Raw genomic sequence first — 13,810 nt, forward strand, 5'->3', positions numbered from 1 at the left:
AGGTTACATACGTAGGTCACGCAGGCTACGTACGTAGGTTACGCAGGCTACATACATAGGTTACGCAGGCTACATACGTAGGTCACGCAGGCTACGTATGTAGGTCACGCAGGCTACGTACGTAGGTCACGCAGGCTACGTATGTAGATCAAGCAGGCTACGTACATAGGTTATGCAGGCTACGTACGTAGGTCAAGCAGGCTACGTACGTAGGTTACGCAGGCTACGTACGTAGGTTACGCCGCCTATGTCTCGTGGTATTTTAAATCCCACTTGTATACACAGCATGTATAACTGCACATATAAAGAGATAAGTAATTTATAATGTTTGGTACTGTGTCTGTCTGGCTTGTTTTTCTGCAGACATTCATGAGTAATTGGCAGCAACAATTTGCTTATTGCTGCTCTTTAGCCTCTGCTATTCATCTACCGGTATTACAGTGAAACTGAATTGATATCATTCAATGCCAAATACATTTTCAAACTAACTCTTCAGGCCAGCAGGTGGCAGCAGTGAGCATGTGTCATTCGAAAGTGGAAATCGGGAGGCTGGGCCATCTCCAGAATCAATTCGATCGGTCTACATTTTAGTCCGTCCGTCCGTCGGTTTGGTGTGTCGCACCTTGAACAGACATCTCCCAAACTTCAAATATTAGGCTGCTAAAAAAGACTCAGTGGTGCCGCCGCAGCTGCTGAGCGATGAGTGATTTCTTCATCCTAACCCTGAGTGATAGTCGACCCGCTCGAATGTCAGACTGAGACTCAGAGCAGGACTCAGACGCAGAGGAAGATTAGCGGCGGATGAACGGAACCAATTTGAAGCCTCTCGACGAAGAGAGAAAATAAACAGCCCACAGAACTTTGGAAAACTCAGAATCACTCCTAAATGATGAATCACCACTAAATTTAATACAGTTAGGCCCACATGTTTTTTGATGTAAATGCGTTGATATTATCCAGCGTACAAACATTCATTCATCTTCTGTAACTGCTTGTCCTGTGGGGGTGGAGCCTATTCCAGCTGCCAATCGGGGGTGGGGTGCACCCTGAACAGGTTGCTGCCAGTCAACCGTGAATGGACATCTGTCTTTGGACAGTGGCCTGGATTCGAACCCGGAACCTTCTTGTTGCGTGGCATGATCAGTGCTAACCACCACGCCACTGTTCCGCCTCCACATTTATCAAATTAAATGGTTAAAAATATTTACATTAATCTGATCTCCAGACACAGTATCCTTAAATCTTCTCAGTTACTTACTTCTGTCATATACCCGTCTTCCTATCTGATTTTGCCTTTCAATGGCAACGGTCATTTTAGGACACGGACAAAGAGAATACATTTTGCAAGGAAGACCTCATATGTGACCACCGGGCAGATTTGTGAGAAGGCAGCGCATTATCGTATCACGCAGCTTGAGCCCACGTCTCCATCAGCGCTGCCTTCGCTTCTCAATAACCCCCCCTCACCATGCTGATAAACACTGCAGCCGCCGAAAAACGCCGGCCAGGAGGCAACATTAAGAGCGGGAGGAAAACTTTTAGAGGCGTTAAATGTGGTGGGGGATGTGCGCGTGAGGGTCGGGCCGTGGTGGGGGGTGGGGGAGGGGGCACAATTTGCAAAGGCAAATTACACAGTTGGATGGCAATGTTACGGTATGACTTCAGCAGATGGGAGAAGCGTTCATGAGACAGATAATGGTGATGGCGGCATATTAAAACACCCACAGAGAGGGATCACGCTCGTGCATTGCATGGCTTACATTAGAGATCTACTTTTTGTTCAAGAACACAAAGCGACTTTAATGATGGTTAATAGTTAAACTCATGCTTCAGGCGCATCGGTATAGTCACATCTGGGCCAGTTGGCAATGACAGGCACCAGGCAGCTGTGTCTGGCGAAGTGCTGGGGAATTTAGCATGATTTCCGCGGCCACCAGAGGGTGATTCTGGATTATTAATGTGACCCTATGACCCTCCAACATTAGAGATGGGATTTACGGCTCGTAAGAGGGAGTCGGAGCTTGTGGATCCGTTCCTTTTAAAGAGTCGGTCAAAAGACTGGCTCTTTTTGATATTTATTTATTTTCAAGATGCCAGCCTGGGGCTAACTCTTTTTATTCAGGAATTAATCACTTGGGGGAATGATAGGGTAAGATTTGGATCGGAATCATTCAAACTATATTCTATTGGTGGGAGACCTGACTTTGAATTATTCTGAAATATTGATTCAGATGCTGAGGCGTTTTCTTTGGCTGAAACACAACAAAATGAATAAATAAATTAATAAATAAAGACAGAAAGAGAAAAAAAAAGAACGGTTAGCAACTGCGACTCGGTTCCCGTCATTCGTTTTAAAGAGACGTTCGATAGATACGGCTCGTTCGTGAACGTCACAACTCTGTCCAACGTGTTCTGAGCCTCAACAAGAAGCGGCGCGTGGCGTTTGTCTGTGGCGTTTGTCTGTGGCGTTTGTCTGTGGCCGACATTTGGCAGTCAAGCGGATCAGAATAAGTTTTGCCATTTGGGTTTCCCCAAAATAGCGGTTGTGATTGTGTTCAAAGATGCTTTGACCTTCGACTAAAAGTTCCTTGAATGTTGCTGCTCTATAAACACCAATGTAATCCTGTCATCCTGTCTTGAAATATACACACACACATATACACACACACTCGCAGCTTCTCATCTGCCACACTATACCTCCAACAGCATCTGCGGCAGGAAATGCTGTTGGAGCCAGGCTGTCAGTTTGGGCTTTCATTTCAGACAGCCCGTACACCCACGCAAACATGACATAGAATCCAGTTAGTCAAATGTATGAGCACAACTAAGTGAACCACAGTTGAGTATGTGGACTTTGTATGTGGATTTTTTTTTTTTTCCCTCAGCAGATGTGTTAAGTTGTCATATCAGGAAAGTCACAATATGTGTATGTATATAGTGTATACTTACTGCATCCAGATAGCTTTAAGGCTTTAAGGCTTGTGGACACGCGTGCAAACGTTAGACCTGCTATCTGGTCTCAGTCAAACACATTATTATTCTATTCATGCCGCAGACAGTCTGAAAAAAAAAAAGGCTGCGTTACAAATACCAGTAGCTGCGGTCAGACACCTTTGAAACCATGAAATACCTAAGTGCACACATCAGGAAATGCAAAACAAATTTGATTCAAATAAATCACATTCTATACAATACAAATAACACTGATTTGCAGGGTGGACTGATACCATACTGAAGTGTAAAATACACATTTGCTCAACACACAGGGGTTTAGAGCGAGCACATCTGTTACACCTCAAGCCATATTTAAATCACTAACTCTCATGCAGTGACAATGTCCAGCCCGCATTTTAGTCCTGTTCCAACTCTAACTGTAGTAGGAAGGGAACTGAACCTCGAGGGCAGCTGACTCAGCATGAGTATTTTGGTGGCACATGTGTCTTGAGATTTCTCTTTCACCCCCCCGACAACTTTAACCTACCCGTGTAAGTATAGCCCACGCGGTTATAGTCTATTTAAAGGAGACACACACAGTCACTTGGGGTTTTGAAGAGCAATACTGGATTGTAATCTGCAGATTAGTACGCAGAATGTGAAAGGTGTAGCCCAGCAATCTGTAAAATGTTGATCAAAGACTATTATTATTATACCATTTTTTGAACTGCATCATTTGTAATTCGAGAGATAATGAGTGATAGATGCGATATACTGTTTGAGCGGTGGTAACGGTCATGTAAGGACAGCTGAGACTTGTGCTTTGCTTGCTAAACTCACTGACACAGTCTAATAAGTGATGAAGCAAACACAAGTTTTGATTGCAAACAGATCTTTATTTGCCATTCCTATATTCATCTGTGGAAGTTAGACATCGTGCCCAGTCCCACATTGATCGAGAGTTAGAAAATGGGTCTGCATACTTGCAGCTTTATCAATCTGACAGTCCACACAAACGTTAATAAATCCTATAGACTGTATATAAATATGGACAATACGTCCCCACTCCCTTTCACTGGTCAAACTAATGTTGTTTTCCCAGGGATACGAGTGGCACCATCTTGAAAGTTTGAAGCCAGTACGGTTATTTTCATGGCCCTGTTGGACCACTTCATGGAGCGGTTAGAATGGTAACTGGTAGTCACCATGATGTCGCATTCTGTTTCCATAGCGTCAAATAACTAACATTAGTTATAAACACACAATAAAATGGAACATCAGAAAAATTGGCACTCGAGCATCAGCATTACTACCTAAAATGACAGAAACCATCCTTGAATGTTCTTTATTTGATCTGTGCTTTAGTGTTTTAGTCTGGTCCAAGTCCCATCCACTAACATGAATGTTGGTGGAACTTATGACCTATACTGCAGCCAGCCACCAGGAGGAGCTCTATTTGCTTTGGCTTCACTTTAAGGAGCTGTTCCATCATCCGTTTTTATTTACAGGTTTATGATCTGTTCCCTGAATTTGAGCAACAGCAGGTCGCCGTTGCTCAAACAAACAGAGGTAGAGACTATAGCTGGTGAACTTCTGAGTTTAGGGTGGAGACTAAACCAAGCTGAACGCAACTTGGTAATCAGTGTCGCTCGGCATCAGCTTTGCAAGTTGATCATTTGTCAGATGGTTTACCAACTATCTCTAACCTTTTTGGCTGCTACCTGGGTGGCCAAATAAATCTGTTTATGTAGCACTATTTTTAAAATAAAAGTGTGCAATGCACTACATTTGAATACATTGTTGAATTTTGTGCATAACAATGTTATTAATTGCGATTAATCACTGAAAAGCATGCGATTAATCGCAATTAAAAACTTAAATCATTGCCCAGCACTAATTTATTATAATATATCCAATATTATTTTATAATTTTTCATCATTATTTATTGTTCATTGTTTTTTTCTCTGTACTTCTACTGGGCTGAATTTATTTGATTTGATTATTATTATTATTTTTTACTATGATATGTTCACAAATTGACTATACTGATGTTTTGGATGGATAGGTGTGCAGGCTAAACTGGCAGTTACTGGCTCGATCAGTTACTCACCCATATAACGTTTGTGTTATTTGTAGTCGTTTGGGAGATACAGTATTTAGATCTGCGTATATCCATATAGTGGGAGTGAATGGGGCACCGAAAAGCAGCCTCTAAATAATGCATTATCTGCCACGAAACTTGTTCATTTCACAAATATTTTGTTATGATATACTAGTGCTATTCCCCCTTGAGTCCAGAGTTGCCTGTTATCATCATCCGGGGTCTGTAGATAGACTTAACCTCTGACCTGGGTGATGCCAAATCTGAGTGCTTATAACTAGTGGTTTTCAAGACTTTTTAAGAAAAAAATTTTAAAAAGAAATTATGTGCAGCTGAGCTACTGTGACCAAGCAATTTCCCTTGTGGATCAATAAAGTCTATCTCAGTATAGAATGGCTGAAATATACATGTTTCGAAGATAAATACATTCAGTTTAGTTTATATTAACAAATAATTATGTTGGGGTAGTGTATATTAGATGTACATTATATAGTGTACATTTATCACTCGGGGAGTCTTCGGTAATACTTTTAAACCATAAAATAAAAAATACCAGTTGCTGAGTTGATAATCGATAATCGCTAACTTGCATCGATTTGCTTGGTTTTTCCCCCTTCTTATATTTTCTCATCCAGGGTAGTTGAGTTCATCAGCCGCTGTTGTCACCACGCCCTTCCTCACTTATTGGTTAACGTCCCAGGACAGCTCAGTTCATATTGGCTGCGTGTTGTCAACATACAGCCCTTTTCTTCCTGTCTCTGTCAAGCTACTTGTAATCAGATAGCAAAAACAGGAAGTTGACTACTTTAGCTGAAAACGTATTCGTATTTCTTAACTTGCCAAGCCAGACGTTGCTTTTTAAAACAGCTGTGTTGATTAAGTTGCGATTGAAAACACTTATTTTCAAAGAAAACAATCAAATTGTCTGAGCGCTTTTGCTTTACTTAGTAAACATTTTCATTGCCTTTTATTTTGAAAGTTTTGTCCGGAAATGAGTTGAACGCCGATTCGGTGTCGCTTCCTGGTTGATGTGGACGCTGGGAAGAACTGCTGGGTGAGGTCTGTTGTTGTGAAGCAAATAATGGAGCAAATTAGTAAACTGGAGTCAAAAAAGCCACGGGACGCATGAAGTGAGTGGGGGCTTGGAGAAGTCGTTTTCTTCCGATGTAATGGACATTTGTTCCTTGTTGCTTAGTGGCGCGGTGCATCTTCACGTTAGCTCACCATGGAGTGTTAGCCGCTAACCAAAGTCGCTAACGCTGCATGCCGGTGCACCTGACTCTGGCTTCTTTGTCTCACTCATCTCTTTATTTCTCAATGTCTGTTAGTTAACTGAACTTTTTTAAGTTAAACACCAGCTTTTATTCCCACTTGGAAAGCTTCCGTTATTAGTATCCGAAGTGCGCTGCTGAAACTAGACGACAAAAGAAGGCGAAGTGATAACTCTTCCCCCCTTCCAGAAATGTTTCATGTGATACCTGAGAATATTTATTTGTCGAATTAGTCAAGCTAGTTCCGAAACAAAGACATGGCGTCCTCCAAAGCAAAGGTCGGAGTTAACGGTGGGTCCAACTCCGCGAAAGAAACTAAGGGCATTGCCAGCGGTTCGGCTGGAGAAGCATCACCAAATATCCGGATCTACAGCCTCGATGACCTGGAGACCATTGCCACAGTTGGTGAGTGTCCAGCATGTCACACACACTTGACTTGTCCGGTGCTACGACCGGCTCCAGTCCACGTACAGTAAGCCTGTGGTGGGGTGGGGGGGACGCAGAAGAGGGGACATTTTTGTAGTTTTTTGGGGGGTGCTTCGAAAGACCGATTTGTAGTTCAGCTAATATTTCAAATAATTTGGTAAAAAAGTGGAATAAATTGCTGAATTGCTTATCTAAAAGCAGAAATTATAAAAAAACATAAATAAATCTTGTTAAAAAAAAATAGAAAAATACTTGAAACAGATTGTTAAACTTAATAAACAGTTGAAATTCCTAACTAAAACTAAGACATGTATGTTGACAAAGTGAAATGGATATGACATATAGCCAAAAGAAATATATCCACTGTTGGGTATATGAAGGATTATTTTAACAACTTCAATCAGTTAAAAGCTAAAGGTTAAACGGGAGCTACTGTTTTTTTACAACCTGGACCTTATTTCTGGCATAAAATACAATCGTTTACTCACCCATATAACTTTGGTGTTATTTGTAGTCGTTTGGGAGATATTTAGAAATGCGTATATCCATATAGTGGGAGTGAATGGGGCACCGAAACGCAGCCTCTAAATAACGCATTATCTGCCGCGAAACTCATTCATTTCACAAATATTTTGTTATGATATACTAGTGCTATTCCCCGTTGAGTCCGGAGTTACTTGTTATCATCATCCGGGGTCTGTAGATAGACTTACTAACCTCTGACCTGGGTGATGTCAAATCTGAGCGCTTTTAACTAGTGGTTTTCAAGACTTTTTTAAAAAAAATATATATATATATAAATAAATTATGTGCAGCTGAGCTACTGTGACCAAGCAATTTCCCTTGTGGATCAATACAGTCTATCTCAGTCTAGAATGGCTGAAATATACATATTTAGAAGATAAATACATTCGGTTTTATGTCATAAAACGCAGATTATGTAGTCTTTGTATTTGTTTTTTCATTAAACATTGTCGCTTTTTAGTCATTTGAGCAGCAACCAAAACCCAACTTCTTCAGTTGGCATTTTGCGTGGACAACTCCTTATAATGTGAGTTCTTGAAAAAAGTTAGAGACCTCTTGGTAAGTTGACTAATTTGTGCATGTCTACGATCAAGCGCTGAAAGGTGGCAATGAATCTGGGTCAGATTCTTGCTTTTGTTCGATTAGATTACCCTTTTACAAAATTTAACCACTGCGTATTTGTTATTTAATTGAAGAAAAGTTCTTTCATAGGTTGTCCCATAATGAGTCCAGATTTATGGAGCGCCCTGTATAGTACTGTACTTGTGCTTGATCCAAAATTAGAAGTCACAAGTAGGGTGCAACATTTCGTATCTGTGATGGAGACAGCTTAGATGGATGGAACAGCTCAAAACAATCTGATCAAATGAAAGTAGGGAGTGATGCTTAGGAAAACAAATGAATATTTCTGATGGTATTAGAAAGGTGATTTGACATTGCATTATATCGGGAGTTCAACTGGTTAACATTATCAACTTTGTGTGGATGATATGGACCCCCCAAAAAAATCACATCTCAGTACAGTATCTTCAAGTCGAAAGACGATACACGCTGTTGTGTCTCATGTTCTCTTTAAAAATAGATAGTTGTCAAATGGAGCTGGGGGGATATGGACCAAAACGCTGCTTTGTAGATGAATTATTAAAGAGAAACTGCACACACAAATGTGTTTCTGTGCTCTAACCTAAATGATATGGGTCTGCTGGTGTGAAACGCATCAATGCTGGTGTCAGCCTTGAGTTTAAAATGGGTCAACGCGCCATCTGATGTCTGATGAAATCCTTCTGAACCTGTCATATGTCAACCATTTGACGCTTGGTTATGTATTGGAACTTGCGTAAAATGAGTTTAAGCCCCCCATCAGCCAGCAAACCGTGTCGAATGCCAACTTCCTTGCACACCTAAGGTTGGTTATTTATTGTAACTCTGTGTTCCGTGAGTATAGGCATGGCACGTTGCCGTGAAGTTGTATAGGGTGTGGCTGTATCTGGAATTGTATTTGTATTGGCATCAGTCATGGTTGTGAAATCAAGATTTTAAAAGCGCAGAGGTGGTAGACGTGTGGTTTTATGGGTCATGTGTTGGCCACACTTACTATTGTGAAACAACTCAAGGTCATATTTCCTGTGTTTGAGGAAGCAAATGTTCTGGCAGTGTTTGCCCCGTCTTCAGGAACTTAGTCATTAATTATTTGACTTCACCCTCACAAGAACGTAGTCGAGTCAAGACCTTTTTGGATTCTCCAATGTAAAAGGAAGAATCATCCGGTCCAAGAAAACACATATTAGCTTCTTTAATACATTCGTATTGTCTGCAATATCAAAGACAGTATTGTTATTTTGTTGATCTTATGTGAGTCACCAGACTTTGCGGACATGCATTAACAAAAGCTTACCAAGTAAGCAAATACACATAACTTATTTCAAATAGACTGTTCAACCCATAGTCTTCCAGAGTCTAGGGGCTATAAATAGTGGCAAGCCTGTCCAGTTCATCTACAGGAATACTAAACATAATGCCGTTTAGACATGGCATTCTATGGATAAATCTATGTAAGATGAAATATCAGCGAATAATTGTAATTTAGAGTTAACAGTTCACTTTTAATCTAACTGTGCTAGCCAGTGCTCATAAATTTAGTTCACGTTACATCTGGAGTCCCTTGGGTTTTGACTTACTCTTAAAATAACTGTAAAAATCAAGAGCACAAACAATGTGTTTCAGAAAGTGGCAGCGACTAAAATTTTTATTAGTGTACAACACAAATAGCTTCCGTTGGTGTGCGAGTTGTCCGTGCCGTTTTCTCCGTCAGGTTAAGTTGAGTACAGAACAGATTAGGAACCAGGGTGTGTGTGGAGGGCCTGGGGGGGAGGGAGCGATGCATTCGGGAGCAACAGGAAACGCAACGCAAGTACAAAGTTGTTTGAAACGTGCAAAAATATTAACAGTGTATGGGAAACCTTGATACAGAATGGTCAGCCCTGAAGTGATGAGGCCTATTTAGATGTCCAGTATCTCACAATATCTGTATGATTTCGGTATTATCTGGTAAGTTTGATTATCTATTTGGGGGCCGCTAATAAAATGCTCTCCCCATTTAACCGGTACATGCAATACATTACCAAGCTGGAGCAGTGGAGATGAAATGACTCCAGTCTCCAGTGACGACAAACCAACATTATGAAAATCCAGATGATTGTCCAACCCTAGTTCGTGTCATAGACATTAAGTATTTTTGGCATTCTTGATTAACAGTCCGGCACAAGACTGAACTGAGTTGTTGTACCCCTGACAGTTATCCTTGATACCTATATGGTACGTCATTGGTTGCTGTCAGAGCTGCAGGCTCTGTTCAGTTACACTTCAGGGCACACTGTCTTCATTGCTTCTGGACTTACCAGGTGCATGTACCCAGGCTTTTTGCCACGGATGCAAACTTGTCAACCTCCAGGATTAGAATTACTTTAATTGGCTTAAATGTCGAGTCAAGCCTGGAACTGTTTGCCAAAAATAAAAATAATAAAAAATGTGAATGGAGTCTCACAGTAGCTACTCAGTATACCTAATTCCAGTTCTACAACATTACTGTTTTTTTTCTTTTTAGAGGTATGGGACGACTTGTGACTGTTGGCTTCATTTCCTTAATGCTAAGCTAATTCAATATTAACTTTTCAAATATTATTTAGAACATGAGATAATTTCCTGAGGCAGCTGTGTAGTTCAAATATTAAAATAACTGAACTTGCTTGGTCTCAAAAGTCAAAAGAAGAGTGCTTACTTTTAATTTGGCACAAACTGAGTTTAAAAGCCAAGATGGCGATGGGATCAAACGAAGACACTACATCCCTCAGTTTTATTTGACAAGCCGATTTAGCATACATTATCTGTCATGGAGGACATAGCACTTAATATGCGTTAAGCTACGTGAGGTCAACAAAGGCTGAGCTTAATTTCCATCGTGGAGGGTGTGCAGCAGGGAACGCCATCCCGTGCCGTAGGGGGGAACGCTCCAAGCTCTCCGAGCTCCACGTGAAAATCCAATTTCCCGAGCCATTTTGCCTGATGAGAGGGATTTGCCGCCTAAAACGCGCCGCAGCTCTAAGCCTGCCCACCTGTTGTTTAATTGTCACCGAAATCATGAGGCAACTTTCTCGTGCCGTTAGATTTATTTGCCGCCGTCGCATGCTGCGGTAGCCTATGCGACAACACAGACAACGCAATCTGAAACCCTGCCAGGGAAAACGTATTTATCAGCGGCATGCCTGACCCAAATATTATATTGATAGATATATATTTTTATCTGGCTTGTGTGAATTCGATGCTGCGTGCAGTGCAGTTGTTTTCCTAAGCTCCGGAAACTGAGCAGATGGGAAGGATGGTCAGGAATGGCCCAGTTTCCAGAGGTTTAAATATCAGGCGTTGCATTACATTATACTTTGATGTCAGCTGAGAATTATGTGGTTCAGTCTCAGTCAGTTTACTGTTTTCAGTCAGACACCTCCCAGATTGCGGTAAAGCTGCCTCTGCTTGGGTTTTTAGTCGCGGAGCTTGTTTTTCAGGTAATTTCCATGCATTGCTCGGAAGCTTGCGACTCAGATTGACAGGTGCTCGTTAGAGATGGGAATTGCGGCTCTTGAGAGGGAGCCAGATCTTGTGGGTCCATTCCTTTTAAAGAGCCGTTCAAACGACTCATGGCTCATTTTGATATTTATCTATCACTGGGAGGAATGATAGTTCTAAATATTGATGCCTAAAGTTTGCGTTAACTGGGAATTGAACCCGGAGGAAGCTGTGTTCATCATTATACCACCCACGCACCAATACAAAAAAAAAAAAGAACGTCTCATTCGGTTCCCATCCTTCGTTTTAAAGAGCCGTTCAGTAGATTCGGTTCGTTCGCGTACATCACATCTCTAGTACTCATTAGCCAACATACTGTATGTATTGAGATGTCAACAATAAGCTACTATTGAGCCTATTTGTTGGACACAAAATATTGCACCAGACTCATGGCTCATTTTGATATTTATCTATCACTGGGAGGAATGATAGTTCTAAATATTGATTCCTAAAGTTTGCGGCAACTGGGAATTGAACCCGGAGGTAGCTATGTTCATCATTATACCACCAACGCATCAATACAAAAAAAAAAAGAACGTCTCACTCGGTTCCCATCCTTCGCTTTAAAGAGCTGTTCAGTAGATTCGGTTCGTTCGCGTACATCCCATCTCTAGTACTCATTAGCCAACATACTGTATGTATGTATTGAGATGTCAAGAATAGGCTACTATTGAGCCTATTTGTTGGACACAAAATATTGCACCAGACCGTTCACTGTTGGATTTTCTCACTAATTGCTTTTGGAGATAAAAAAAATAATAGAGATCCACATTTGCAGGGCGTACAATTGTAATAAAAATGGTCACTCCCTCTCAAAAAATGATCACAAAGTGCGACTGTCTGGTCACAGTCTGGAGCTCCGAGCACTGCCGTGGCAACAGCGACAGGCCGGAGACTCAGGTTCATTGTAGGTAAAGCAGAAGAACGAGACAGCCCGCATTTCATTAGGACGACCGTCGCAGCGGTTCCATTAGTGATTCAGAGCGGCCGTTGAATCACATGTTGTCATCAGGCATTCATTGTCTCCCTCGCTGCTCGTCAGCTCGGCCGAAACGCCAAAAGCTTTTCCTCATCTTTAGCCAAAAAAAAAAAAGACGACGACGCGGAACGGGGGCTGATGCGAGGCCGCAGCGAATGCAGTCGCTCCGCCTCAGGAGGACACTTCTGCAGGATTTCCAGCCATTACTGCCCACTCTCGTCGCATCACCGTAATGACCCGACTCCGCTCGCAGTCCTTTCGCTCCTGCACATAACAAGGGCTTCTGTTGTCTGCCTCGTCCCATAGAGAAATGGGCTTTTACCACGGTTACCTAACATGCCACATATAGTCAAAACAAATACAACCCTTAAATACAAACCAGGTATGTCATGAAAGCAGCAGCGATAGTGCCATTGTTTACTGATCAATTCCAACTGTAGACGGCATTTTTGTACAACATTACTGACACTGCACGCAAAAGGCACGTGACCAATTACACAACTAGTTTAAAATCAGATTGACGCATGGTGCCCTGCAGGCAGGCAGTTTACCGGAAAACTGTGCATCTACTTGCTTCTAATAGAAATCCATCACATCTGTGGAGCCTGGGATGACTGCGCAGTCCTACAGCTGACGCACGAAACGATACGGTGATTAGCTGATGCACACCGTCACATTGTTGCTAGATTAGTGTCTAACGCGCCAAGTATTTAACTGTGTCTGATGACCTCAAATACAGAGTGGCAAGACGATGCCTGTATCCAAAGTACTTGCCTACGCCCATTTTGCGAGTATCTCTGATAAAACGCTTTTTGCCGCCAGCTAAAGTCCTGTAAATAAATGTTTAGAAGATATCTGAGATTCTTGGGTCCTTTTGAGGATTCTTCACGATATGGTTGATTGAGATTTGGTAAAACCTTGGTCCAGATAGATCAGACCCTCAAGCTACATTGAGTTGCCTCAAACATTTGCGTCCGGAGCAGGGAGGGGTCAATCTTTCCTGCTCGATTCAGGATACAAGTGGCGTACATGCCCCGGAGGGATGCCTGATTGCGGCCAATCATCTTTACACACCCTATCACACCCTTGGCAGTGTCGTACATGAAAGTGGAAGCGATCACCGTCGTTGTCTTTAGCAGGCTGAACTTCTTCAGCTGCCACAAGAGCTTCTTTTGTTCTTCTTGGCTGGACGGCTATCTAAACGTTCAGCTATCTAAACAATGTTCAGCTTCTCGCAAGGGAATTCTTCCCTTACAGAAACAACGGGCCGACTTTTCTCATCGGTTGAGGGCGTGGACCGATGAGGGCCCAGGAAAGATTTTTTCTTTCTGACGACTTGAGCAATACAACAAGTCGTTCTCTCAGTTTTCTTTTGTTCTTCTAGACCTCAGCTTGACCTTCACCGTTCCTGTCAACAACTTCATCTGCAGCCTGAAATTGTCTCGCCATTTCTT

The 13,810-nt window shown here is 41.9% G+C and overlaps 1 protein-coding gene across 1 annotated transcript in view; it reads left to right on the forward strand.

Moving 5' to 3' along the window:
- Positions 1 to 5,581: 5,581 nt before the first annotated feature.
- Positions 5,582 to 13,810, forward strand: part of prkx (protein kinase X-linked) — a 41,078-nt gene continuing 32,849 nt past the window's right edge. Inside the window, exon 1 of the mRNA XM_084574661.1 lies at positions 5,582 to 6,712. Coding sequence (XP_084430787.1) covers positions 6,565 to 6,712 — 148 coding nt within the window. The 5' untranslated portion in view covers positions 5,582 to 6,564. The remainder of the gene's footprint in view (positions 6,713 to 13,810) is intronic.

The sequence above is a fragment of the Chelon labrosus genome, assembly GCF_963514085.1.
Source record: "Chelon labrosus genome assembly, chromosome: 24".
Lineage (NCBI taxonomy): Eukaryota > Metazoa > Chordata > Actinopteri > Mugiliformes > Mugilidae > Chelon > Chelon labrosus.